This window comes from Mus caroli, chromosome 1, assembly GCF_900094665.2.
Source record: "Mus caroli chromosome 1, CAROLI_EIJ_v1.1, whole genome shotgun sequence".
In the NCBI taxonomy this organism is placed as follows: domain Eukaryota; kingdom Metazoa; phylum Chordata; class Mammalia; order Rodentia; family Muridae; genus Mus; species Mus caroli.
Genome location: NC_034570.1, coordinates 60,496,537 through 60,524,291, shown reverse-complemented (window position 1 = coordinate 60,524,291; position 27,755 = coordinate 60,496,537). Strand labels below are relative to the sequence as shown.

General features: G+C 40.2%; 1 protein-coding gene across 9 annotated transcripts in view; it reads right to left on the bottom strand.

Annotated features, from left to right (window-relative positions):
• The window catches only part of Unc80 (unc-80 homolog, NALCN channel complex subunit), a 196,319-nt gene continuing 168,564 nt past the window's right edge, over nucleotides 1-27,755 (bottom strand). For 6 of the 9 annotated variants that reach the window (XM_021162288.2, XM_021162282.2, XM_029478005.1 and 3 more), the window contains 14 exons: nucleotides 26,811-27,011; nucleotides 24,398-24,521; nucleotides 23,319-23,444; nucleotides 22,016-22,139; nucleotides 21,061-21,267; nucleotides 18,664-18,848; nucleotides 17,925-18,090; nucleotides 16,416-16,595; nucleotides 13,297-13,435; nucleotides 10,939-10,995; nucleotides 3,944-4,025; nucleotides 2,738-2,849; nucleotides 1,979-2,178; nucleotides 1-1,219 (listed from right to left, as the gene is read on the bottom strand). In XM_021162288.2, coding sequence (XP_021017947.1) covers nucleotides 953-1,219; nucleotides 1,979-2,178; nucleotides 2,738-2,849; nucleotides 3,944-4,025; nucleotides 10,939-10,995; nucleotides 13,297-13,435; nucleotides 16,416-16,595; nucleotides 17,925-18,090; nucleotides 18,664-18,848; nucleotides 21,061-21,267; nucleotides 22,016-22,139; nucleotides 23,319-23,444; nucleotides 24,398-24,521; nucleotides 26,811-27,011 — 2,170 coding nt within the window. In that variant the 3' untranslated portion in view covers nucleotides 1-952. The remainder of the gene's footprint in view (nucleotides 1,220-1,978; nucleotides 2,179-2,737; nucleotides 2,850-3,943; nucleotides 4,026-10,938; nucleotides 10,996-13,296; nucleotides 13,436-16,415; nucleotides 16,596-17,924; nucleotides 18,091-18,663; nucleotides 18,849-21,060; nucleotides 21,268-22,015; nucleotides 22,140-23,318; nucleotides 23,445-24,397; nucleotides 24,522-26,810; nucleotides 27,012-27,755) is intronic. The other 3 variants (XM_029478013.1, XM_021162296.2, XM_029478037.1) reach the window with 2 other exon arrangements.

Here is a 27,755-nt window from a genome sequence, read left to right as displayed (position 1 = left end):
TTAACTGTGATCTCCTAAGGATCATAGAATATTTGACAACTAAGAAAAAGTTAATTTCTGATCTAGTTCTAACAACTTAACTTTAATGTTTGAACGCCCTCAGGGGCAGGCACAAGGACAGCAAGGGAAAGCAATCCTCTTTCCCAGTGGGTCCTAATCAGAACGGTGATGTCATCATGGGTAGAATTAGGAATGCCATCTCTTTCAAGCAACACTATTTACATTTAGCTTTTTCATAATTGTATAGCTGTCTATGTTATTAGTTCAGAATCATATCTGAGATTCTAGATATTCTCTGTCTAATACAGTAGATATGAAATGGAATGATATGTGGCATTAGAGTTTTGATTTATAGGATGTAATGAAAGGACAGTTAAAAAATAAATTTTGAAAAGTCCACGGCTCTAAAAATAGTACTTTTTTTTTAAATAACCAGCTATATTATTGACCCAAACAAAAATGGCTGCAGGATTTATAGTTTAGTTTCTAATTATTTTTCTTGCTGGTTGTTTATATGTAAATTTCTATACATATAGCCACCTAATGTAAAATTTTGAAACTACAAAAATAAACATTGTTGTGAGATGTATAATGTATCTTAAGAGACTGTATTCCCTTTTAGAACTTATCAGTATTATGAGGGCAGTAATATTAAATATTCTTAACTGTCTGTAGTAGTATATTCTTAACTGCTCAAAGCAAGCTATACACAATGTGCAGCGAGATGACTCTTCCCTTTGTTCTTCCCTGTTACAGTCTTCACACAACTAAAGACTTTTAGCTATTGATTTTTAAGATGTTTCTGAAACATTAGGAGTTTTGGCAGCAAAATGCACTCAGACTTAATGCCACCCACAGGCTATAAAGTGCTGTTTTAGAATTAATAATTTTCATCAGAAGCATTCTATCGTCAGCAGTCTTCTGTAGAGTGCAGAGCTCCTGCGATACAGAACTAAACGTGGGACTCATCTAGTGCTGAGTCTGTCTCTCCCAGCTCAGGAGGAGTGAAAGTGAACTGGCTGGACAGTAGGGGATTCTCCATGCCATTCTCCTCACTGATATGAAGGACAGTGTCTCCATGCTGTAGGAGGCTGGATGTTTCAAGGCCAGTGAAGTCATCTGGGTCTGACAGTTGAGTGGAGAGGGGGCAGTGAGCTGTGGCACCTTGTATTTCTTCGTCCTCCTTTTTTTCTCCTTCTTCAGCAAGAAGGGGCTCACTCTGTGATCAAAAGGATCATAATATCATGGACAAGTAGGATGGGTACCAGAAAAGAACATAAAAACTTCAGTATGGCTCTAACTGGACAAGAAATCAAAGGTGAATTTCAGGCTATGTCATAGGCTTTCAAAGCATTGGTTTTCTACCCTTTGACATAGTGTTTGGGTTTTTTTTGGGGGGGGAGAGGAAACATGCTTTTAGACTATAAAAATGAACCAATTCAAGTGATGTGTTACACTTCTTTTTAACTATAAAAGACTATGCAAATGTGTATATTAATATTACCATTTAGGTTTTAAAAATATTACATCAGAATATGATACTTATGGAAATTTATTTATATAAGCACAAGAAAATAATATTAAAACAATGGGGGAAAAGTTTTAAGTCCGTCTGATCTTTAGGACACAGAAAACTATGTAAAGACTCCATTGATGCTAGTAACTTCATTTGCTGTAATTGAAAAACACTTCAACTACATATCAAATTTCTGTTATCAATGATTATTCCAGCTGATAAATAATTTCTTTTTATGTTTTGCACTAAGACTTCTCTTGGTTTTTACTTAATTATCAATACATTGTTGAATAAACACTTTATTTAGATTTTCTTTTTCACCATGGCAAAAATAGTATCTGTTTGGGCAATAAGATGTTACAGAAACAAACTTAATTATTTGGAAGAAATGTGCATATCTAAATGTTTCCTGCAAATAAGGATTCAGGGAACAGGTCTTGACTGTCTCTGCAGTGCCCTCACCTGCTTGGGAGACAGGCTATGAAGATCTGCAATGATAATGGCGGGGGAGGATGTGAGCACTGGCTTCTCTGTTCCTTCTGGCTTCCTAGCTCGGCCTGGGCTGCAGCTCTGTGGTTGGCCCGTGGCAGGAAATATGTCTGTTGGGGCAGCTGTTGGCTCTGGCTGAGCCTCAATGAATGTCACAGATCGCTTCTGATCAACTGTAAGTAAGAGGCAAACCAATAGGTAGGAGAGAGTTGACTACTTAATAATGGCATGAACTAGTGATTCATCATAAAGACATTGCTGGTTTGCAATAAGTGAGATCCAGTAGGACCATTTTATGTATTTTGATTTCACCTTCTTATATAGAATAGGAGTGAAGAGAGAAAAATCATTTCTACACGAGTGTCCTAAAATACGATTAGCAAAGGTTAACTTATCATAATGACCCTCCTAGCGATGGTCCTACAACTAAAAAGCCGAAAGAGTTATTCTCTGTGCCTTTGTCTTTATGAAGACAGAGTCTTCGAGTTCCTGGGTTGAGTAGGAAAACTACAACCTTTTGTTTTATATTCAAGTTCAGAATATTAACAATTTACCTTGGGTTCTTCCATTTACCTAGATTCACTGAGAATGGGGAGAGGTTGGGAAAGATGAGAAGAAAAAAAAAGCAGTAAAGTTTCCTACGATACTTATCCTAAGACCTCTCTAAAGGGGAGCTTGTTGCGTCAGCTCAGTTTCTGCAGGATCAGAGGGAACCCAAGAGGTCTCGCTCACCAGATGGTTTTGTTTTAGGTTGAATGCTCCTGCGAGTGGTGGACAGTCGAGCTCCATGGCGGTTTCTGGGTTCAGTTTGAGTCTTCTGCCTTGACAGGAGAGGGCGTCTTAGCTGAAGAAAAATAGATAAAAACTGCAAGAAAGTCCAACTGTCTGGGAACAAGAGACACAGTGGGGTCAGGTGACTCTGACTCAGCTGTCCTACATGTTCCTTCCTGTAGCCTTGGAACATTAATGGATGTGAAATGCCAAATTTGAGAATTTCAGTGGCTAGGAAACCATAAATAACACCCAATGCCTGATTTTTGCATACCAGAAGCTATCGCTGAACATATCTCGACTCTCAGAGTGATACATTAAGAAACCTAAGCCTCTAGTAAAACATTAGACTCAAGAAGCACCCACAGATACATCAGGCAGAACTTCACTCAGATTTTTATTTACAAAATAATATGTGAGCCAGGAAAGGTGGGTGCACCTGGAATTCTAGTACTCGGGAACGTGAGGCAGGAGGATTGCCTGTGACACCAGCTTGGACTATATAGTGAAACCCTATCTGGAAATTGAGAAATAAGAGATGAGAAGAGAGAGGTGTGAGGGGGAGAAGGAAGAAGGGAGCAGAAGGGGAAGGAGAAGCTGCTGAGAAACAGAGGAGTCTCATCTAAGGAAACCAGTCCTCTACTACCACTCTCAGGCTGGCTATTAACTCCGTGTGACCCAAGGCTGGCATTAAACTCCCAACCCCCGTCCCTCAGCCTCCTAATGTGGGAATGTGGGTATGCACTACAGCACCCAGCTGGAAAAAAAAAATCTTCTGTTTCAGTATTAAATTAAATCCGGGTCTCAGAGTAAGGAAGGACCTGTCTTTGTCTCTCTGTAAAAGAAGATGTCCGGTGAACTGTGTAACAGCAAGCTCAAGCTCTGCCAGTGAGTTTGGCAGTGAAAGAAGCTTGCCAAATGGAGAACAAGAAGACCCATTATAAGCCCCATGTCCCTTAGCAAAAAGTCAGCTTCTCAGAACAACAGCTTCGCATTGGAAATAGAATCCTCATGTGCCCAGCTTGCCCAAGAACTTACCATGTTTAAGGCTGTTGTACACTGCTTATTTCAGGCTAGAAGACCAATTGTAATCTTAATAAACATTAGCAAGCACGTGGCTCTTCTACCATCCAAGATGACTCTCTAAGCACTTCGGGGTCTTCTTACCTGCCTCAGGCCCCTCTTCCTCCCCAGTGGCTGCTGTAGGAGGACGTTCTGCTGTCCGGGTTCACTCTGTATACTTGCCACCCTGCCAAGCATCGACAGCATTAGTCTACCATGGAGACAGTGCAGAGGACCATTCTTTGATGAGTGTTAGCCAAAACCACTTATATGGAACAGTCACTTCAAAGATACCATTATCTTTGAAGGATGGTTGGGAAAGAGTCCCTGGGGTAGGGTTTTTTTTTTTTTTTTTTTTTTTTTTTTTTTTTTTTTTTTTTTTGTAGGCTTGGAAAGGAAGACAAGGCCTTGTAGCCCCAAGCTCTCAAAATTGAGATTCTGTTTTCAATGGCTGATGCTGTGTCTATCATTCAGCAGGACACTGGTTCAATAACACCCCTGGTTTGGGAGCCATCAAAAGGCTTAGCATGTCATATTCTAATCTCAATTTTTTTTTCCAAGGGGAATGGAAACACTGGCACAAATACACACAAACAATTCTGTCACACGGATGGGAACACCTGTTTCAAAACTTCCAATTTAAATGAAAATAAGATGGACAAATATTGAACACATCAGACACAGAATCCATTTGGGTGAAGGGACACATTCAACACATGTTTGCAGCCTGAAGTCTCTGTGACAGCTCAGCAAATCAGTAGTCACGTGGGCAGAAAATTTAAATACATTTGAAAGTTATTGTAGGCTTAAAAGGCTGGCAAAGTGAACTGTCAGGACAACTCAATTAGCTGCGCTCCAGCAAAGTGTGCAGCTGACAAAAGGAATAGTCTGCTCCTCCCAAATTTACTGTGTATGTGTGTCTCTTATAAGCAAAAATGACTTCTGGCAGGGTCTGCTGCTTTAGTGTTGGGTGAGTCTGAACATCCTGAGATGGGCCGTGATCCTTTTTCATTCTCCATGCATGTATTATAGAGATCTACAATGGAAGAGAGAATGAAAAGAGAGATAACACTGTGCCCAGATGATTGAATTCTGTGGTTGATGTCAATGTGATTAATTGATTTATGGTTAAATAACATCTTTGCAAAAGGAGAGTCATCTACAGATATTGCTAGGGTAAAACATTCCACAGAGGAACCCAGTCAGCAACTGTCCAGAAAAAAAGAAAATGATTATATCTACACATTCCTATTTTTATCATGTGCTATATAAATACTTCATTGCACTTTTAGTAAAAGAAATGAGCAGCAAGATGGGCATTCAGATGCTTCTCATGTTGGTGTAGTCAAAGCTACCATTTATTTAAAGTCCAACTCATGTTTTCACTAGAAGAAAGAGCAATGATTTTCAATCAGATCTGCTAAACTTTCTATAAAATAGGGATATGATTACAGCATCTGACTGATGTATGCAACACAAAACTCTTCAAAGAATACCAAAAAAGGAGGTATTTAAAATTTCTTTGCTTCCCCAAAGATCAAGCTCAAAGGATTGATGTACATTATCTTTATGACTTTGTAGCACGTGTGAAAGACATCTACGCTAAAGAAACAGTGCAGCACATTCTGATAATCAATTCAGACTATGTTGCTAGCATGTCTGAAATGACATCTCCTTATTAATTATCCATTTTAACATGTATCTGTTAAGTTGGAAAGCACATATATGCACACAAGTAGAAACACATTTCTTCCAATACCAAGCAAAGCTACCATTGGAATGGATTCTTCATTGACATCTAGATGTTACCTCAGTTCCCTTGGCCATAAAGGGAGGTGATACTTACCAACTACCTCCCATTAGGGTAGAGAAAAGAAGTTAGTTGATGGGAAATGGTTTGTGTATGGAGAGTGGCATAAATAGCATGCTTTCTTGTTTTACATTTGCTGTTCGTAATGAGTTTATTGCTTCTAGGATACTAACAGGAACTAGGTAATACATTTTGTAAATAGTTGGACAGAGAAAATGACTAGGAGGCAGTCCTCTTGTCTCATCTTTATTTAGAAATCTGAGATTGTGAGGAAAAAATGGTGCAAGAAAAGGAAAAAAAAGAAAACCATATTACTTGGAAAGTTAAATGTTAAAACATAACAGTAATTTCATGATGGTTATTCCATGAGGAAGATCGTGAGCCTCAACATTTCTCTATGGACAGAGAAGCTTATAGCTGAAAAGTCTATCAAGTTTCTCTAGAAATCAGCTGTTCTATGGGAATAATATAGGAATGCATACAGCAAAGATGAAATTACAGAACATGTTTCTGGAACACATCTCAGGCAATAAGTTATACTTGCCTTAGAAATATGATGCTGACATTTGTATTTGCCACAGCAATGAATTAAGTCATATAAATAATAAACAGCTAAAAAGCTAACTATCAATGTAATGTAGGAAAATTTTCATTTCTTGGAGTTTATTTTGAACTGGAACTATATATAAAAATTACCTTCAATTTAGATTATGTTCTTCATGTAATATAACATTTCAGCTATTTGTTGGAACCAGGAGAAAGCCAAACTCTTTGTGCTAAGAGCCTTTCTGTATTATGTTCTGTTTTCTATTTTAAATTTTTGAGGTAGTCCCATCCAGAGTCTGCCAGAACTGGAATAATCAAAATTAGTTTCCTCATCAGGGAGCTATTCCATTTTATTGGATACTCTCAACATTTTACAAGTACTTCAGTAGGCAACTGAAATATCTATCTCATATATGATAGTTATGAAAAATAACTGAGAAGTTGAAATGAGGTCAAGGTTTGTCAGAGCAGTAGATCAAATGCTAAAAGGTTTATCCTATACAGAATCCTGAATTCTTGAAAGCTTTAATTGTAAGAATGGCAGTTGATTTCTATGTCCTAACCAAACAGGGTAGAACAATAAGTATCAAAGCTAATAAAAATTTCTAAATTTATTTAGAAACAAGTGTGTGTGTGTGTGTGTGTGTGTATGTGTGTGTGTGTGTGTGTGTAGCCCTGGCTGTCATGGAATTAGCTTTGTAGACCAGTCTCAAACTCCAAGATCCCTCTGCCTCAGGAGTGCTTGGATTAAATGGAAGTGCTGCCTCCAGCACAACCAAGACCAAACTTTCCAGATGTAAACTAACATCTTGCAATGCATAAGTAAGCAGTCTTTTGTTATAGATGGGCATGGTCTCCGTCTGTTACCACAGCTGGCATCTGGAATGTGCCATCTACCTGCTGCAGCCTCTCTAGAGCCAAGGCTCCTTGACTAGGCCCATGCTGGCACACTTTTCCTTCTCCCTGTGTTTCTGAGTTGTTGAAAATATCACTTTGGCAAATGATAGTAAGATCCAGATTTTAGAAAAGAAAATTCAAACAGGGCACAGTAGAGTCATGATTTAAATAGTCTTCAAAAACTAGTTGTCATTTATAATACAAAGAAATAATTTATAACATAGGGAAATTTAGGTAATATTAGGAAAATGATTCTGACAAAGATTACCTCTTTTTATAGTTACAGCATGATGGTCTGTCTAGAAGTGTTTACGTATTTGTATGCTTCCTAATATGCCGGAGAGTATTTCTTTAAATAAGAGATATGTAAACAAGGAGCCATTCAGTAATATCAGGGTAATTAAATTATAAAAAGTAAACCATGTATTGCAGCATATCACTTAAATAAAAAGTTAAGCAGAAGCAACAGATGATAACACTCCCAAGGTATTAAATCGGTGTGCTTTTATTGCTTCTTTCTGTACTTTTGGCTTCAGCTTTAATTTGGTTCTAGGACTCTAGAAGTGGGACATAAGATATGTGGCACGGCCATCTCTACTGAGTGACTGCCTTGTGATGGGAACTCTCATCAAGTAATGCTAAAGGAGCAACAGGCAGACCGCAAGGAAGCAAGCAGAAGGCCTAAGCTTACTCTTCCCCTTTGCAAAACAATCGTTGTTTAAAGTTTATATAACCTTCAGAACACCCAAGAAAATATATTTTAAGTGCTACAGAAGCTCAGATCAGATTGTAGGGAATAACTGGATTTTAGACATCTTGGGAGAAGCGACTTAGCAATGGCAAAGAGCACATCTGTGTGTCGCAGTGCATGTCTTGGCCCTGTCTTTTCAGCTACATTGCAGGTTGGTGGAATCTTCCTTGTACTTGAATAGGACCTGGGAAGGTTTCATGCCTTTATAGCTACGTATGAGCATGAGGTGGGTTATACTACATAGGTTGTTATCTCATCTGGACTACAGTTCTGCTCAAACGTGGACTGCATTCTTAATTTTTGTGAGAATAAAATGGCATGACAATTTCTTTTTAAATCAAGAGTTCACCATCAACTCCTACTTTTAAACTATCCTAACATGTCTAAACAAAATCCAGTTCTCAACTATAAACATCCAGCCTGAAGGACTTCAACTTCTCTAGATCTCTATTATTCCAGAGGTAAAATATGCCCATGTGTGTGTTTGAGGAGCGTCTACAATGAGCTTTTATATTGTGTAGAGCAGGGTTCTCCAGAGAAGAAAAAAATCTTCCGTGGAATTTTCACTTCGATATTAATTCCCAATGGAAATTTTAAGAAATGGAACCAGACAGAAAACAATGTTTCTGATAGGCAATTTGGTAACTGGGTCTTTAAAGGGAATGCATTTGTGCAATTTAGTGGAAGTTTCCAATTGGTGTGTAAAAAAATTTTTTTTTGAGTTCCCATCCACTTATCTGGTTAGCTTGGTCTCTTCCTTACCCTGACTACTCAGTCCAACTTGCCTCTTTTGTCTAAGACAAGTGACCTGTCAGAAGCAAACTCCTAAACATGTTAAACCACTAAATAAGGGGGTGGGCTTGGCAGGGCTACTACACTCCTTCTGCTTTGCCTCCCAGTTAGCTTGGGTTAGATATTCTTGAGGATAATGTTGAGTGTACATCAGATCCTAAATACCAGAGTGTGCGTTAAATGTAATTCACATGGTTACTGCCTCTCTAGTTTTGGATTTTAATCATGTGCCTAACGAATTCTTGTGCAGAAAAGTAAGAAAGCCTACCAACAAAATATCTAAAAACGTGCCATTTCATAAAATCCCCTCTTTAGTAAATGCCTAGATTTCCTCTGCTCCAAAGAGAGCTTGCTGACACAATGCCATGCAGCATATAGCAGAGATGGATGTGCTCCTGGCTGGGGGGACGCCGCCACATTAATGAAATTGTTTCAGAACCCACAGCAATTTGTTCACATTTCTTACTGACGATGGCTGCGCTTGGTGACTAACACCAAGGACCAGAGGGGAAGAGCAAGAGCAACAACAACAGACCAACAGCAGCTGGTTTAAGATACTCATCAAAATGCTGACATGATTGATTCCTCCGAAGATGAGCGAGCTCTCTGACTCTGGCTCTGAACTCGCCCTCGAACCTAGCACAGAGCTTTCTCCCTGTGCACTGGATGCAGCGTAGACTGAATCAGCTCAATAGCTCCAGTTTGAATCCTCAGCTCGCTAGAGGAGGCCAAGTCCTTTGGAGAATTAATAAAAACAAACTCTGCCCCTGTCTCCTCTTGAACACACTGGACAGTGGCTTACATTAGCAGAAGCAGAATCTGGACTAATTAGAATGCTCTCAGCACAAAGCTATTGAAATCAAAGCCTGACTAATGCTTTCTACCCTTAATGAGCCCCTGATCCTGCCTTCTAAAGTTAAGGTTTCCATATGCAACTTTAAGCATTGAACAATTACATCTTTCAAAGCATCGCTGCCCCTCCTAGACGTTGAAAGCTCTGCAGACACTGCGAATGGTTAAGGAAAACCTTCTCCAGAACCTTGTTTCTCAATATGCTTTGTCCTACAACTCCTGCTAATTAAGGTTGGACAGTGCAGGACTTGCACATTTACCAGTAAGAGACTAATCTGTCCAATCAAGGGCTCGCAAACACAAATGAATGTCATGAGTTATGAATCCAGTTAAAAAAAAATCGACCTGATGATGGACTAAATTTCCCATTTTCAGTTGCAGAAGAAAATGTGAAATCCAAACAAGATGCAAAGAAAACAAAAGACCTTTCACAGGAACGGCCTCTCAACATTTCCTCATCTTTGTGATAAAGCAATAAACACAAGGATATTGTACTCACTCTAGAATGCAGCCCTGGGACTGCTTTCTCTTGACATGGGACAGAGACACTCTAGTGATGGACAAGAAGCATTGCCCCTAATGAGGATTAGTTGAGAGGTGTCAATCAACAGCACAAGATTAGGAATGTTTGACGTGGTTTATCTGAGTGTTAAAGGTGCAGTACCCCTTTCTGGAGGCTTAAGCAAATAGTCTAGGAATAATGTCTCCATTGTGTTACTTCTCTCACTACTCATCCAGAAAAGTTTGCATTTGAGTTTTCGTGGCAAGTTTTCAAGTCCTCTTTGTGCTAGAAGCAATATTCTTTATGTGTGCTTGAACAGGCTACAGTAGCAACATGTCAAGTAGCATGTAGCAAGGAGAAGCAACCACACCAGCTACAGTGACATTGCTATCCTCACAACATCACTGCTTTCTTACCATCTGTGGTATTAGCTAGAAAATCTGACTTGGTTGAGGACAGGGGCTCCCTGAGAGGGAGTTATTCTCAAAAGGTCCCCCAAAGGCAATTCTCAATGAACATCAGTGTGGACACGAATGATTAGGTGGGAGCAATTTAATGTTTGGTATAATAAACTTTGCAGGAAGTGTTGGGTATTGGACCCAGAGTCTAGTACATGTTAAACACATGCTTTACCATGGAACTACACCCTTAGCCCTTGGTATAGCAAATATTTTAGACGTCCATTAGCCATGCCTCATAGAGAATTCTGTTGTTGCTGTTGTTTTAATTGAGGTTTTTAGACTATTTGTGATCTCTGAACCTGTAAAGAAGGAGGGTTTGCTACACCTTTGACTTCCAGGCTCGTGAGTTCATGAACAACAACGGGCGAGGAATGAAAAGATATACCGAGACGGGCAATAGAAGACGGAGGAGACAGAGAGACAGAGGTGACAGGGAACAGCTAGTTTCCCAGCACAGACACCAATAGACAGGTAGCTTTGACACTGTACCTAGAGAGGCTGCCCTCGGCGGCCAGGCCCTGGGAGTCATCGAGGACATTAGGTTCACTGCAGGAGGGGTAGGGAGATGAAGCATTTAGGGAAAGAAAATGCAAAAATAAAAAATAAAAAGAGAAAAAAAAAACAGGAAAAGGGGGCATGCAATTTTCTGTTTCCAAGAACTGAAAATAAGTTTAACAGAACAAGGAAGGAAAAGGAGACAGTCAACCATTTCACCTTGTGCTGGGTTTGTCAAGACATAGGACTCAAGGCAATGGGGGAAGGAAAGACGTCGGATGGGTACGACTCTCAGAGGAGTGGTCTGTTTATTGGTCAAGAGTTAAAATGAGCTCTAAATGGACACATGAGCTCAGAAATGCATAGCAGAGTAGATCTGTAGAAGATGCATCTATGATTTCATTGGTAGCCATTTGGCTAGGTGGTTATTATTTTTATCTTATCTTATGGACAAAGTATTTCAATGACCAGACCCCACATTTTCTTATACTCCCTAACATTACCACACAGAAACCACTTACCAGTAATGTCCACAATAAAAGTCTGGAAACTAACGCCATTAAGGAAAGCAAAGGAAGAGCCCAACTTCCCCTGCTAATTTTGCAATGAAAATGTCAGTAAACTGAAGGTATCTTAAACAAGTTGCAAGGAACTCGCATCTACCTCTCTATTCTATATTCTCTAGTGGCCGAATTGTACCTGTAACAGAAGCCTGTCATTTGGTGAGCAAATAATAGTTTATCCATACATCTGGATGCAGCTGGACTGATATTTGTGAATGCAAGTTGTGCTATATTTTGTCTACTTTCTTCTCAGTCCTAGCACTGATCTAAGCAACCATAATGCCTTTAATATATAGACATTAAGTTGCAAAGAGTTAAGCATCTACAAAACTAAGGGGACTATTCTCAAAGAACTGACTGCAAAACACGTCTGTGTCCCCTGGAAGAGGATCGCTATTTTGGAATGAACAAAGATAGTGCCCCCTTCTCCAGTTTTCCAAAATATAATTCAATAACAAAATGGTTTGCTCTAGTATCTTTGCTTTTTTGTTTGTTTGTTTGTGTTTGTTTTAACTTGTGGTATACATTTATACTAGATAAAATTTCTCCCTGAAAATAAATTGATCTCTTATTATGTACACAGAAGAATTAGTTTGACTTATTTTGAATAGCTCAAAACCTCTCTGATTAAAATTCCTATTCTAGTTTTATTCTCAAGATGAACATGTGGAGAATTATCAACTAAGAATAAATTAATGTTACCAACATTAACTATTTAATGTTACCTTTTTTGGACACATTGTTTGGCTCTTTGGTTATATATCTTATTCATAAATTCATTTCTGCATAAAGGGAAATTATCAATGTGAACTATTTATTAAGTGGTTTGGGTGTTACATAGTTACTCCTGTATATAAATCAGCTTAATTTGAACACAATCATATGTCCCTATAAATATTATACTCTGTGTGTGAATTGTGCTACCATGAGCCTATGGGTACTAAAATAAGCAACAGCAGTTGGGGATACAGCTCAGTAGCCTAGCATGCACAAAGCTATGTGATGAACCCCAACATTATAAAACATAAAATAAAACTCTCAAAATCAGTCATTACCAATTATCTGAAATGAAAATATTAGTTGTTAAAAAAGATGAACTTTCATGTTGATATTTTCTATTATCATTTTATCTAAAATAAGTAAAATTCAAATATGAGTGTTTATTTAAGTATAAATTGCAGTTTTGATTGTTTTCCCCATGTATAAAAGGTTTAAATGACTAAGAGCCCCCGGATAGATTATTTTTAAATTACATTCTTATATTGCAGATAACACTAAAAGAAAATGCTTTAAGTGGTTTCACCATTGAATCTTAGAGTTATTGGTACAAAAGTTCCCTTTCATATCATTTTAGACTCCCTCAGCTCATAGCTGGGGAAACTGAGAGCTGTATTTAAGAGACCTGCTCATGGTCCACACTTTCTGCTTGGTGAAGCATTCCTAACATGCAGTTGAACATGAAGGCTAAGGCTAAATGCCCAGAGAATCTAGTAAACTGCTCTATTCTTGCCTGATGATAAACCTGACATACTGACCAGAATAAAAGGATCATATTTCTATTTATGAATATCTCAGTGAAAGCCAATACTTGGACCTGAAGGTGTGGTCTTATTTCGAAGCCTGGCTTAGAAATATACAACGATTACCCATAGAAACCAACTTGAAAATGCTTTGTGGTACAGTTTCTCTAGAGACATAACCCATGCTTCCTTCTCCTTATGTCTTTATAGGATTATATGGGTGCATTTGCCCCCCAAGTGCAGATTATAAGAAAATCATAGCCCTTTACCTTTGGCTGGGTAACATGCCCACCTCAGCCTGAGGTGCAGACATGCTGGAGACGTGGCTGGAGAACCGCCTCCTTCCAATGGTGCTCAGGAGACAAGCTTCCTGTTCACTTACCACACTGGGCATGCTTACAGAGTCATCTGCAAGTGGGGAAGAGATCAAGAGTTATAAAACCATGACACCTATCAGATAACTCCGCCCAAATCTGTACTTCATGTCCTTCCCTGTATGGGGTACAACCTCAGGGCTGTCTCTAAGGCTAAACAGTCATAGCCATCTTTGTACATATAAAAACTTACACCTGCGGGGAGACAATAATAACTCTTCATGGCTACACATTTCCTACACTTTCATACCAGAACAGCCTTCACAAAACATACATAAACTTCTTATTTTTATCAAAACAAACAAATGTGTACCTTCAAATTAAAGATTTCAGAAAAGCTGGACTGTACATATGCATTTAACGACTATTGTAGAAATTAGTTCATTTGGGAGTTTATTTTTTGAATAAGTCAATTACATTTATTTGACATTCAATGATATCTAGCCTGTTGTGGGAAGGAATATTTCAGATATTTTAGGAAAAATGTTTGAAAACTGTAACATCCTGAAGTAAGTCCTTATTTTAAGCTAAAATTTAAAGAGGCCATTTCCCCATAGAAGCAGAAATTAATATGCCCAAATCCATGAAAATTAGCTCTGGTACAGTATTTATGTCAAGCTGACCTCAAGCTAAGTGACCTAGCATGGTTTGTTTCTAAACCACATAAACTTCAATAAACACATTTTGTGGTTTTGCAAATGTATGTTACCATATATTGTCATCAAATACTATTTAGAATACTTTATTTTTCTAGTATATTTTTCAAATAAAATTGTAAATATAAAAATTGCTATAAATTTTAAGTTTTTATATAATGACTTGAGCTGAGTCTTGACATACTCCTTTTGTAGTGTGTTTACAAAGAAATTAAAAAATATATGGGAAACATGATAGAATGCATTGAACTACTTCTACAAAAGCTTTTCCTAGATCCTCATTGTCATTTGAACTTGTGTCTTTTAGCATCTCTTTATCATTTGTTTGCTCACTAAGCAGGTGTTTCCCTCTATTGCTCCTTTTAAGTGCTGGTCGTAAATGCTACCTTTTCCATAGAATTCTTTCTAATATCATAGAAGACAAAGCACACCTTTCTCATGATTTACTGTCCTACATCAGACAGGTCTGAATACATGCATCTATGGTTAGAAAACCAGTTTCAGAAAAACTCTTAATCTTGCTTTTATAAACTCTCCATATAACCTAATGCTCACCCACATCACAACAGTAAAGCATGAGATAACTGACATCTGAGAGAGGTATTAGCAAAACTCTACACGCCTTCTGAACCCACCCCAAATATATGAGTATTGAGTCCCACCCAAGGATATCTCTGTTTATATCTTCTCCACTTTTCTTCCATAATTCCTTCCTAATGCCTAGGCCAACTTCTTATTCACAAAGTTACCTGAACATAGCATTAGTCTTAGGAATCATAGGTGCCATCATTTCCCATCATTGAAAAGATTTTGGTAGATACTACTTCATGCAATAAAGCAGAGCAAACTTTGCTTTAAGTTTCATATAGGAACCAGAACTTACTGTTTAAACTGCTCATTTTTGTTATTACAATATATTCAGTGGGAGAGTATTTGCCAGTGTCTCGTAAGGATGAAATCCTGAGTTCAGTCCCAGCACCACCAATACCAATCCCAACAACTATTAAATAAGACAAGATGGACTCTTTTCAATTAGAATGGCAGGGTCCCAGTGTGCTGACTCATGCATGATCATGCTGTAATCTCAGCACTCAGTGGTGGAAACAGAAGGATCAGATATTCAAGGTTATCGGCAATATAGGGGATGGAAAGCCAGCTTGGGTCTCATGATATTTTTGTCTCAAATGAAAATAAAGGAAAAGATTTAAAAAGTAAAGTTCTCATTTTAGTCTCTTACACTATACAACTCTGGTTGTATGTTCATGAGCAGTCACCAGGTATCTATTTATAAGATGTTTATAATATGATTGCCACCTTACATAACTTACCCCCAAACTAAATCTGCAATTATTAGTAAGAAGTATTTTGACAAAGCATGCATTTCTTTTTCCATCTTATATACATCACTGTAAGGGGGGGCATCAAAATACTCTTATTCATCTTTGTTAATTAAAATTCTAAGCTCTAGTTGGCCATCAATGGGAGGAGAGACCCTTGGTATTGAGAAGATCATATGCAGGGGCATGCCAGGGCCAGGAAGCAAGAGTGGGTGGGTTGGGGAACAGGGTCGGGGGGGAAGAAATAGGGGGCTTTGAGGATAGCATTTGAAATGTAAATGAAGAAAATATCTAATAAAAAAAGGAAAAAATAAAATAAAATTCTAAGCTCAACTTCCATTTCTCCTACTTTAATATAGAGAGGGACCTTTTGTGGGTTCTGTTTGGTATAGAGGAGCTCTTGGATATTGTTCTCAACTTTAAAGGTACAACTGTTCAATAAGCATTATATAAGAACATCTAAATACACAAGTGGAAGATAACCAATGCAGTTTAAGAAGCCCCATATATGATGGAGACATTTAATGGGAACTCACCAGTCTTTTGGTTTTAAACCTACTTGCTTAAGCATCCACGTGCAGCCTTTATAGATCTGCTATCTTTGCAACAGTAAATCTTTAGCACGCACATTAGAAATTCCTTGGATAAATGCATTACAGGAGAGCCTCTAAACTCAAATTTAAGTTGTTTCCCTTCAGGCATCCTCTTACTTTCATCCTGGCTGCTATAGATAGCTGGTGTTTTCTGAATACCACATACATATGCTCACCACTTTTCTTTGACAAATGGGACCTTGTGAGAGCTGGCCGTTCCTCTAGCCTGGATGCCCAGGCGAGTTTAAATGAAATTTCTAGGGAAAGGTCAGATACATACGATATCAACTTCATTTGAAGCCTCTTTAAAAATGAATGACCATGGGGGCAGTCCTAGAAGTGGCTGGAAGGCAGACATCTTTCCTAGACCCTCGCTAGCATGGCCAGGCAGGACATATTGCTTGCCTAGGTTCTGCTCTGTGACCTACTTTCCTCGTCCTCCTCATCGGTCCGACTGAGGGTGTCTTGGGAAGCCTGTTGGGATGGTTCGCTGTCCTGCTCCCAGACAGTGCCTGTGCCTGTGTTGGAGCGAGACATGGTGGCCAGGCTCAGGCGGTAGGCAGAAGTGGATGTGCCTACAGTGCTGATAGATGTCTTTCCTTGGTAGGCTTGGGTAGAGAGAACAAAAGAAGTGTAGGTTAAAAACAAATGTTTGCTTTGAAGTTCTCTTTGACTTTTTTTTTTCTTTATAACTGAGTATCCCACACTAAGAAGTATTAAAATAAAGTTGCACAAGAAACGGAAGCAGGAAACAAACAAACAAACAAAAATCAGTATTGGCTACTGGTGTCACTCTATGTGACTAGCTTCCTTAGGAAGGCCTGAAATCCTTATCAAGGAAAGGGAAAGGCTCCAGCAGTTTCTTTCCTTTGTGTGTTTATTTTCCAATTGCTAATAGGATACCAGCCAATTTTGACTTGAATTACTGATTTCAAAACCTTGGTTTTACTGTGGCACATGCATTGCCCACATCCGTATATTGGAATAATAAGGACACTGGTAACATTGCAATGAACCTAAAATCAAAATCAGGGCACACAGCCAAGTTATTCTCAGACTTCTTTTCTGCAGACAACAGCATGAGGCACTCCTCAGCTTTGTGGCCAGCGACCTCACCAGAGTCTGTGGAATATCTGAATGGCAGTGTGTGAATATCATCAATATTGCAATTTTAATGTTTTTGTTTTGAGCATACTGTAAACAACAGTAAACACTTTAGAAAGCAAAAAACAAACAAACAAACAAACAAAACCTCATACTTTTACATATGGGTGATGACTGACCTCTAATGGTAAACAGTGATTTAATTTCCTCAAGGAAAGAACTTCAGAGTAAGCAATACAGACCCAAGGTGGGGGTGGGGGGTGGGGGGTGGGGAAGCGCTTTCAAATAGTTTGAAATACCTTCCCCTTGTGAACCCCACTTAGCTCCTCCCCATTCTCACTTGTGGAATGTTAAGAGGGTTTAGAATGGAGAACACTAATCAAAGTCACCCACCAGCTTCACATTTTCTGTATATAAGCTATTTAACACTCTGAATGTCAGATTCCTCCCTTTTAAATTGGGCTTTGAATGACACATTTGCAGACATTTGTGTGGATTAAAGGAAATAACACCTGTGAAATTATAACAGATGCCTGATAAAGTGAATTCCTCTATCAAAAAGGGAATGAAAGTATGTAAAGGCATTTTCCTCTTATTAAATATTTAAACTTAATCACTAAAATAATATTTAAAAACAAACAGGAAAAGAATGTAGCTAAATATCGTTTGATATTTGTTTTATTGTTAGACTAGACCAGCATGATCAAATCTGCTGGTATATTAACATAGTTCAGATACACATGGTTCCCCCAAAGAGCAGTGGGTTAGGCAGAGGATTCTTTGTAGGTTATGAGTCCCATCTGTCAGGTTCAAAGGACACCATGCATGCTTACCTGATCCACTGTGGACTGCCTCTTTCAGAATTTTCAGTTCACTATTGAACTCGGCAATGAGAGAGCTCTTGCATAAAGGGCGGGGGATGAAGCGCCGCTCCAGCTGGTCGGAGATGTGTTGCCGGGCAGAAAGCTCCTCATGATTTTCTGCTGGTTGGGCCAATAGCTAAAACGAAGGTATTGCATATTCAGGACCCTGTTTACCCATGTATGATGCCTACTGACCTCATAGGTACAGGAAGAACAGGAAGTAATGCATAGGAAGGGGCATGGCCCACACAATGCGATTGTTTAGTGATTCTGCCCTAAGAAATTGGGGCATAAGAAGAGTAAAAGGATGGATAAATAATGGAAGGAAAAGGAAGCTTTAACTTTCCCATTTCCCCCATGTTTCTTTAAGAGTAGATTTCAAATAATGCTACTGCCATTCCAGAACATTCCATGGGGCCAGTTTTTCTCCGTTTTTGAAAGGGACGGGGTGATGAATGGGATGGAAATACGTTTGGCAGACTTTAGTAGGTGAGAAGGTGCTTTGGATGTGAAATACTCTCTGGAGACTTGCTTGGGGCTGTTTCCTCACCAAACACGGTATTAACAGCCCCTGCTGACTGACCGCAGCAGCACGTATGTGTCCTGTGTATTCCACGCACCCACCCACGCACCCACCCACACACCCACCCAGCCCGCACTCCTGCCTTAGTGCAAAACCGCAAGTTCTTGCACAAGCAGCGCTCCACACCTTGCATTGGATGAAAGGGCGCAAGAGAACGAAGATGGGTATCCGGGTGCGCACGATGAAGTCGAGGAAGTCCCACAGGGCCAGGCCGCCCACCTTTCGCAGAGCCATCTCCTTCACCTGCAGGCTCAGCCAGTACCACTGGCTGCCCAGCTGCCTCTCGAAGCAGACGAGAATAACCTTGAGAGCTTCATAGCAGGAAGAGAGAAGAGGAGCCTGAGGGGCTGGGCCTTAGAGGAACCCTGCCCACAGCCACTGCTCTATGGCCCATAGGCTTTGTCCCAGCAGCTTAATGGGATTGTCAGCCAGGGTATTGTTTACAACCCCAGCTAAAACACAACCGAAATAAAAAAGGTACACTGGCCTGACCAAGGAAGAAAAATAATAATACCTTCATTAAAAAGGTGGGAAGTAGAATGGAATGAGAAACTTTTCTTCAAGTTTTCCTGGCCTCACATAATAAGCTCCGCTCCCCCATCATCTTCTGTGGTCCCTAACATCGTGTGTGTTTCTCTCCCAGCCTGAATTTTGTTTGAGCTTGACTTCTTATGCCTTTGTTTAAGCCGGACTTCAGGACAACTGAGCACCCTTCTGGGCAACCCCTATGTATACTCTTCCTTCCTTCCTTCCTTCCTTCCTTCCTTCCTTCCTTCCTTCCTTCCTTCCTTCCTTCCAGGCCACAGTAAATTATCTCTTCTTACAATGTAAACACCCCACTTTCCCATACTTCAAACTCCAAGGACCTGTTTGATCAGGGAGTCTGTGCTTGTCTCATACTCTCCCACTAACATTCACTGTGGTGAACTGAGAAACTGCCAGGCAAGATGGTTCTCTTCTGAGGTTTCCAATTGTCAGTGCTCCTTATGCTTGGTGCCAGTCCAAATGTGGTCTTTCCCCCTGGTCTACTTCTTTCAGGGGCAATGAGTAGCTCTCTATTATTCCATAGAAAGGCAATCACTAAAGGCAGGAATGGGGTAATGGGTAAGTAGGGACGGAAGTGGGGAGAGGAATTGGAAGCTTGTAGGAAGAGAGAACTGTCCTCACATAATTCAAAATCAAGACAGAAATGTAAAGACTTTGTCAGGGAAGAAGAAGAAAGCTGGCTGAGGAAATACCATCTGGCAAGGTCATCATGTTCTACCTGTCAGGATGTTGACTGTCAACTCCTGAGGGCTTTATTTACATAGTTGACAGACCAATGTGAACCACAGTATATACTACCTTATAGCAGTCGCTAAATTTCAGAGTGATTCTGAACCAGCCATCTCCTGTAACCAGGCAAGACTTCCAGTGGAGGGATTGGACACAAACCCAGCCACAAAACCTTTGACCTATAATTTGTCCTGCCTACAAGATTTACTGGGGTAAAGGTGGCAAAGAAATTGTGGTAATGGCCAACTACCAAGCACTGGCCCAGCTTGAGATCCATGCCATGAGTTGGAGCCTACTCTGACACTACCTGGATGTCCAGAAGCCAGAGACTGGATAGCCCAGAGACCTAGGATAGAACCAAACATGACTGGCAAAACAAAACAAGTCAATGTTATGATTCCTAACCATATTCTGCTATACTCATAGAGTAATGTCTAGCCCAACGGTCATCAGGGAGGCTTCACCCAGTACTGATGGAAACAGATGCAGATACCCATGTCCATTAGGCAAAGCTTAGGGAATCCTGTTGAAGAGGGGGAGGAAAGATTTTAGGAGCCAGAGGGGTCAAGGGCACCACAAGAAAACCAATGGAATCAACCATTCTACTCCACAGGGCCCCACAGATACTGAACCTCCAACCAAGGAGCATGCATGGGACTGACGTATGCCCTTGGCACATATATTACAGAGTGCAGTTTGGTCTTCACGTGGGACTCCCAACAGTGGGAACCAGCACTGTCTTTGACTCTATTGCTTGCCTTTGGGACCCTTTCTCCCTACTGGGTTGCTTTGTCTATCCTTAATCTCTAGTCTTCCTGCAACATCGCCAGTTGTTATCCATTGAGTCTGGTCCTTTTCTGAAGAGAAAGAGAGGAGGAGTGGATGGGGGGAGAGGAAAATGGGAGGTGTGAGAGAGGGACTGGAAGGGGAAGAGGGAGGGGAAACTGTCGTTTGCATTTGGGATGAAAAATAAAATACAAAACATAATTAAAAAAGAAAGTCGAGGCCAGCCTGGTCTACAGAGTGAGTTCCAGGACAGCCAGGGCTACACAGAGAAACCCTGTCTCAAAAAACAAACAAACAAACAAACAAACAAACAAAAAGTACTCTTTGGCTTTTAGACATATATTTACTGAAGTAAACCAGCCAGGCAAGAGTGTTTCTTGCTCAAGTGGCTTCTTTACGTACCTTCTGAGCCAAGATGAATCCATGGGAGAGAAAAAGAGGAGGCAGAGGAAAAAGACCTACCTAAATATGCTGCCTGGCTGGTGGATTCAGCCAGCCCTTCCTTGCGCAAGTCTTTGCCTGCATCCCCGGGGGTAGAGCAGTGTGCTGGGGAGCTCTCCAGCATGAAGTTCTTGCTCCTGGATGTGCTGATGATCCGAGGGGGCAGGAGCACATTAATGACAGTCTGCAGCAGTAGCTGTACCTCGGGCTGCTCCAGCCACGGGCTATCTGAAGTGCATTGTGGAAGAGGAAGGGGAAAAGTAACAATCACAAGGCAGACCTTCCATGTTATTTACTGACCAATGCAACTTCTTCCAGTTCGAAACCAGAACACCTAGGAGTGTGGGCATTTCCCACCACCACATACTGTAAGCTTTCTTCCACACACAGCACAGCATTAGTGGCACCTAAGGGTTGCCATAGCTGGCATCCAAGCACTTGAATTGCTAACTAGATCCCCTGCTTACCAGCTCATTCTTTTTTCTATTGGCAAATACTTAGAGTGTACTGTTTACATTTGAGATACATTTTTCCTAAAAGAAAGGCTCCCTTAAGAAGGAAAAGTAAAGAGAACATATTGATAGCTGGCAGCTGCAGGATCTCTGCTAACAACAGTGGCTGTTTTAAAGTTCAGGTACCCGTCAATTCTCAGTGCACTGTACTTGTACTAATTAACATTTCGGTAACATAAGTGAAACAACGTCCTTCTGCTCTCTATGATATTAAAATCATTTTAAATAGGATGGTTTTTTGTTTTGTTTTGTTTTTTGTTTTGTTTGTTTTTTTCTAAGAGAAATTCTTGTCTCGGGTCAGCTAAACCAAATAAAACTATTTCCCAAATCAACGCCCAGTTAAAACCATTCGGATCCAATTCAGCTGATGACTTTCCTGGGGAAAAGGAAGAATAGAAACAGCACACTGGTAGTTAGAAAATACAACAACAGCAATAGGTTTCCTTTAGTTAAGTTAATCAGACCTTTGCTTCCAGATCCTACTGTGAGCACAAATGGGATGAGCAGATTTAAAAGCATCCCCTCCCTTCGCTCTTGATTGGTGAATGGGGAGATCACATGGCTTAAAGGAAAATCTTCTTTTAAAGCCTGTGCAGCAATAATAGAAAAAAAAAGAAGATTAATTGACCACTGTGCCCACTGTGTGCATTTGTTTCTACAGTGTTGGCAAAGGTGCCTCCCCGCTGGCTGTACCTGTAAACTATGAGTTCACGTGTTGTGTTTGTGCCATAAGGAGTTGGCCCCACACTGATGATTTATCATTGGCTTCAAATAACAGAGCTACATTCCAAAAAAAGACAGTAATGGCTTAAACAGTAAGTGAAGAAGTTTGATACTAGACTCACCTCATTTCCCCCAATAATTTTTCTCTATGTGTTTACCAAGGAAAATGGAGAAAGTGACAACTTAGCATTTTCTCCACTTGGGGGTTATTTAAAGATTCCTTGACCCCTGCCTTGGCCTTCTTCAAGCCAGGAAGCATAAAAGGAAGAAATAAGTGGTTTTTGGAAACAGGTTATTAAGGTAAAAGTTAGAATGTCATCTTTTCCCTTCTGTGCAGTAGCCACCGTTCTTTACATTCTTTGAACATCTCCCATTTTCTGGATGGTAAGAAGCCATGATTTCCAGATCATTATAATTATAATGATAACTATGGTTATCATGATAAATTACCCATTTATAGCCAGTGTATTTTTTCCATTGATTAGAGCTTTGGAACTGGGTGACACAGAGGAACAGTCAGGGGAGTTGGGAATTTGTACCTTTGTTGTTAAAGTGGGATAGTGGTGTGTGTGTGTGCACTTGCACTTCGCTTAAAATAATATTCAACCCACAATCATTAAAGAAAATAAAGGTATTCAAAGTCTGGTAGTAACGTGTGAAAGAATTTCATACTGTAATTCTTTCTGAAAATAATCTTAAACCAGATTTTGAATACTGTTGCCTCTTTTGATTAACAATTGTGAGCTGATTACCCATACGCCATTAGTTTGCACACAGTTCCCACCACCACAGTGGTTCCTGTGGCTGTGCCAGGACTAGATGACTCTGCTATTTTTGAGATCTCAAGAAGAATTACAGAAGCACAACTTAGGGCCATGCTCAGGGCTGAAGCTCCAAACCCATCAGTGTTTGGAGGTGTTCCCACTTCGGTTTCACAGATTTTGCCCAGCCTTTGCAGAAAGAGAGAAGAGAGAGAGCACCACGATGACGTGGTGCCTCCACCGCCAACTCAATGAGCGTGACAAACAGGTAAGGCAGTCACACCTGTATCTGCAATGCTACAAGCCGGACAACAGCTGTGCTGAAGGGCAGAGGTGGTGAGAGATAAGGGCTGAGATGAAGAAGGGGTAATCCATCAGCAACACTGGAAGGTCCTACCACTCCCATCACCTGAAATACAAACAGAGCACATGACTAGCCTTGACCATTGCAATTTCATGCAACTGTAATAAAGGAGTCTCATTCTCTAATAATAAGAGTAACAAATTGAAGGTCGGGCATGTCATTCTCAGTTTCTTCTTTCTCTGTGCCCTTTGAGGCATGTAATGTCTGGAGTCAGGTCACTCTTTATACTGGATTCAACCAAGGTTTTGTAGAATGTTGTTTATGGCTAACTATGTAGGTAATGAGAGATGGATAATTGGGAGACTGCACACTTACTGGTGGGTTCAAGGCGATGCCGTCCACAATCCTTGGTGAAGCAAATACTGATATCAATGATGATGGTCACAGCTCTATGTGCACTAAACTAGGCATTCCAACGACACATTTGTGGCCAAACTAGTTAAGCAGCTGATCCTACTGAGTGATATGCTCTAGCATGGTTTTCACACATTGGACAAAACCTTGTCAGGACCAGACTCTAGATATTACAAAAACAGTAAAGATAATTTTTCTTTGTATAAATCCTAGTCTGGCCAACTCATGGTATTATTTGGCCCTTAAAAAAAAAAAAAGAAAGAAAGGAAGAAAAAGAAAGAAAGAAAAGCCTTCTTTTGTGTTTCTCCTCCCCAAACTGTCTCAACCCCTAGCCAATTGTGCAGACTCCACCACCCCACTCTCCAACTGGCAGCCCTCAACTCTCAACGCAACTTTGAGGTGATTGTCAAAGTAGTGCATGGGAAGCAGCACCCCAACATCCCGCCTGGGCAGGGATGGGCCCCTGTATCTCCCATGTACCACCTTGAAATGTACCTCAGGGTTTTGAGTGTCACCTGAGCCGTCAGTGTTCATAGGTAGGTAAGGGGCACAAAGTGGTTGACCTGTAAATCTTCAGTTTAGAGAAATCAATAGCAGAGTTAAAACTGTGCAAAGTTTCAGAAGATTGCCACGTGGCTACTCACCAGATTGACACAGACATTGATCAGTGACCTAAGGTGAGGCAGGAAGGATATGATTGGCTGCCTCTGAAGTGTCAAACAAACCCCTTCAATCAAACTGCTGGCAGGCTCCCATTCAACCTGTCGCCTGGAATACAATATAGGAGCCGTTAGCAGCCTGGCTCCCTTCTGGAGACAGTCTGAGACAAGTGAACGAGACAGTGATCCGGACATCAACTAAGACAGGACATGTGTCTGAGACAGCAGAGTCATTCCCAAGGGATGACGTTTACCCATGTTGTTCCAAAAGTACAGAGCACACTGGGAGGGGAAGAAGGTACTGAAAACGCAGCAGAGGCACAGTCCTGCCCCACCGACTAATGAGACAAAATCTATTGAAGAAAAAAAGCAGAGATGATGAATGGGTCATATTTTAAGGTCCCCAATGTCATTTTTGAGAGGGTTTCTATACTATCGTCTCAGGAGATGTGAGAAATCTCCTCATAGAATAAATCTGCTCCCAACTGCAGTTCCGAGATCTACTTATCAGACTGTTCTTGGTACCTACAACTTTCACACCACCCTATCCGTGGGGTTTGTATGGCATAAGTCCTGTCAAAAGATGACATTTGAGGAAAATAGTCTAAAAACTTCTCATTGACTTCTGGGAAATGATCTCGGTTTATTTTCTATGGTAGTACAGTTGGTAGAGCACACAATTCAACCAGATTAACACAGGACTCTTCTGTCTTAAAAAAATGAATCTATTCTGTGCCTGTCTCAGTCTCTAGGACTCCAAATTAAGCAGGCTGGGCTTTGCTGATTTGAAAAATATTTCTAAGCCTACACCTGCTACGAAACTGTATCCTGTACAATGAAAGAGTGGAGATGTATCTCAAATGAGGAAGCACTGACATCCTGGATGCCAGAAGCACCCAGGTAATCCACAGGTCAGCAGTGTGTTGAACTTAGGTCACACAAAGAAATTAAAAACAAACTGTATGTTACATCGTGCTTCCCAGAAAAAGTTTCCATAGCTGACCAAAAGTATACATTAATCAAAAAATTCTTTTGGGGAGCTATGCCATGTATAACTTGTTTACTATATGACAGATGAGCCTTTTTATGGAGATCTTTAACATCCTTAGATGTCAAAGTACTTAAGAGAGAGAATTTATTTTGACACATGTGCATAAGACATTGATAAATCTTTGATCAGCTGTTTACCAGTAGATGCAAATGTTCTAAAGGGACTATTTTTAAAAAATCGTGCTTAAGAACAGGCCTCTCAGGCTGCAGAGATGGCTCAGTGGTTAAGAGCACTCAGTGCTCTTCCAGAGGTCCCGAGTTCAATTCCCAACAACCACATCGTGGCTCACAACCATTTGTAATGGGGTTCGATGCCCTCTTCTGCTGTGTTTGAAGACAGCTACAGTGTACTCATATAAATAAGATAAATAAGTAAATCTTAAACAAAACAAAACAAAACCCAGGCATCTTCATGCCACTGAAACAAGTGACCTTGATATAGTGTCATGATATCCATCACCATGGTACAAAATGATGTAAGAACCAGCTCTTAGGAGGTAGCCTGATAACTGTTCAATTCTGGTTTTCTGCAACTTCATTGTGGCATAAATGTTTAGAGTGCTGGCTAATGTCTGTAAAACATGAACCTTAAGTACCATCATCTGTGGCAAAGTTGCATTGATTTTGAGTTTAGTTTTTAAAAGTGGTTGAAGCTCTTTCATTTATCTGAATTGAGATTTCCACTGAGTGGGGTTGTGAGCTGTAGCATCTTCTCTCTATGACTATAGTTTCCAAACTTAGTTCACATTGCCAGATAGGCCAGTGAAGAGGCATCAGCACAACTGGGAGGTGGATGGGGATTTCGCAGGCCACCAGGAAATCTCCAGGCTGTAATTGTGTTCATTTAGAACTCCACTGAATAAGGTGAATGTTTGGGTTTGTTTTCAGACCTTTTAATGTTTAAAGTTTGGCTGATAATTATAAAAACCTGAATTTTTCTAAATTTCCATGTACCCAAATTTGATAACAATATTAAATGTAGTATTTTTAGCATCAAATTAATGTTTCCATTTTCTGTTGTGCTGGGTATTTGGAAGACATATTCTGTCTTACTTCAAAATGGATCAAGGTTGTGAGTTCTAATTGGATTTCATCATTGTGTCAGATGAAGAGCTCTCTAAGAAATGGAAAGACACTTCTTTAAGATGAATACATACATCCCCAAAGAAATAGAATTTCCTCAAAAACAAATATTGTTATTGGGGAATTTATATTCCCAGTTATCTATGAACAAATACCACCTAAATACATTGGACTCACTGAATTAACCTCAGATTGGCCTAATGTGTTCAAAATGGCCAATTTCTAACCCAGTACTCTGTCATAACTAAGCAGGAAGCCTTCTCACCTCAAGGTGGGCATCTTATGGATTTTGTTGAACATTCTATCCAGTCTCTTTAGAATGAGGATAAGAGCTGGCCTCACAGCCTCTGCTGACCAATCAGTAATGGGGAGCATCTCCATGATGTAGCGCCGAAGGCCTCGGCTCTCCATTGTCTGGGTGTCATATGGTGCCAGCTTCAGGAGGGAGTGTGCAATTTCTGCCAGCCTAAAATAATTTGAGAAATAATGAAAACAAAAACAAAAGCCACTACAGTGGGACTATTTCTACACAGTGTCATGCTGATCACCTCATGCTAATCAATGTATCAACTTCCTAACTAAAAAAATTCTCCCCAACATCCTAATCCCTCACCTCTTCTCACATATATCAACATTATCATATGTGTACATGCATAGTTATGCAAAATCATGGGATATTTCAGAGAGTAGACATGAAGACAACTTAGAAAGATTATGGACAGATCAAATGTATCTAGAGAACACCACTTCTTTTTGTGTGTGACAGGTCTTATGCTACCCAGATTAGCCTTGAACTTGCTGTCAGCAGGGATTGATCTTGAATTTAATATTCTTTTTTATTAGATACTTTCTTTATTTACATTTCAAATGTTATCCCCTTTCCTAGTTTCCCCTCAAAAATCCCCTATGCTCTCCCTCCTCCTCCTGTTCCCCAACACACCCACTCCCATTCCTGGTCCTGGCATTCCCCTATACTGGGGCATAGAGTCTTCCAGGACCAAGGGCCTCTCCTCCCATTGATGACCGACGAATCCATCCTCTTCTACACATATAGCTAGAGCCACAAGTTCTACCATGTGTTTTCTTTGATTGGTGGTGGTATAGTTCCAAGGAGCTCTGGGGGTACTGGTTAGTTCATATTGATGTTCCTCTTATGAGGCTTCAGTCCCCTTCAGCTCTGTGGGTATTTCTCTGGCTCCTTCATTGGGGA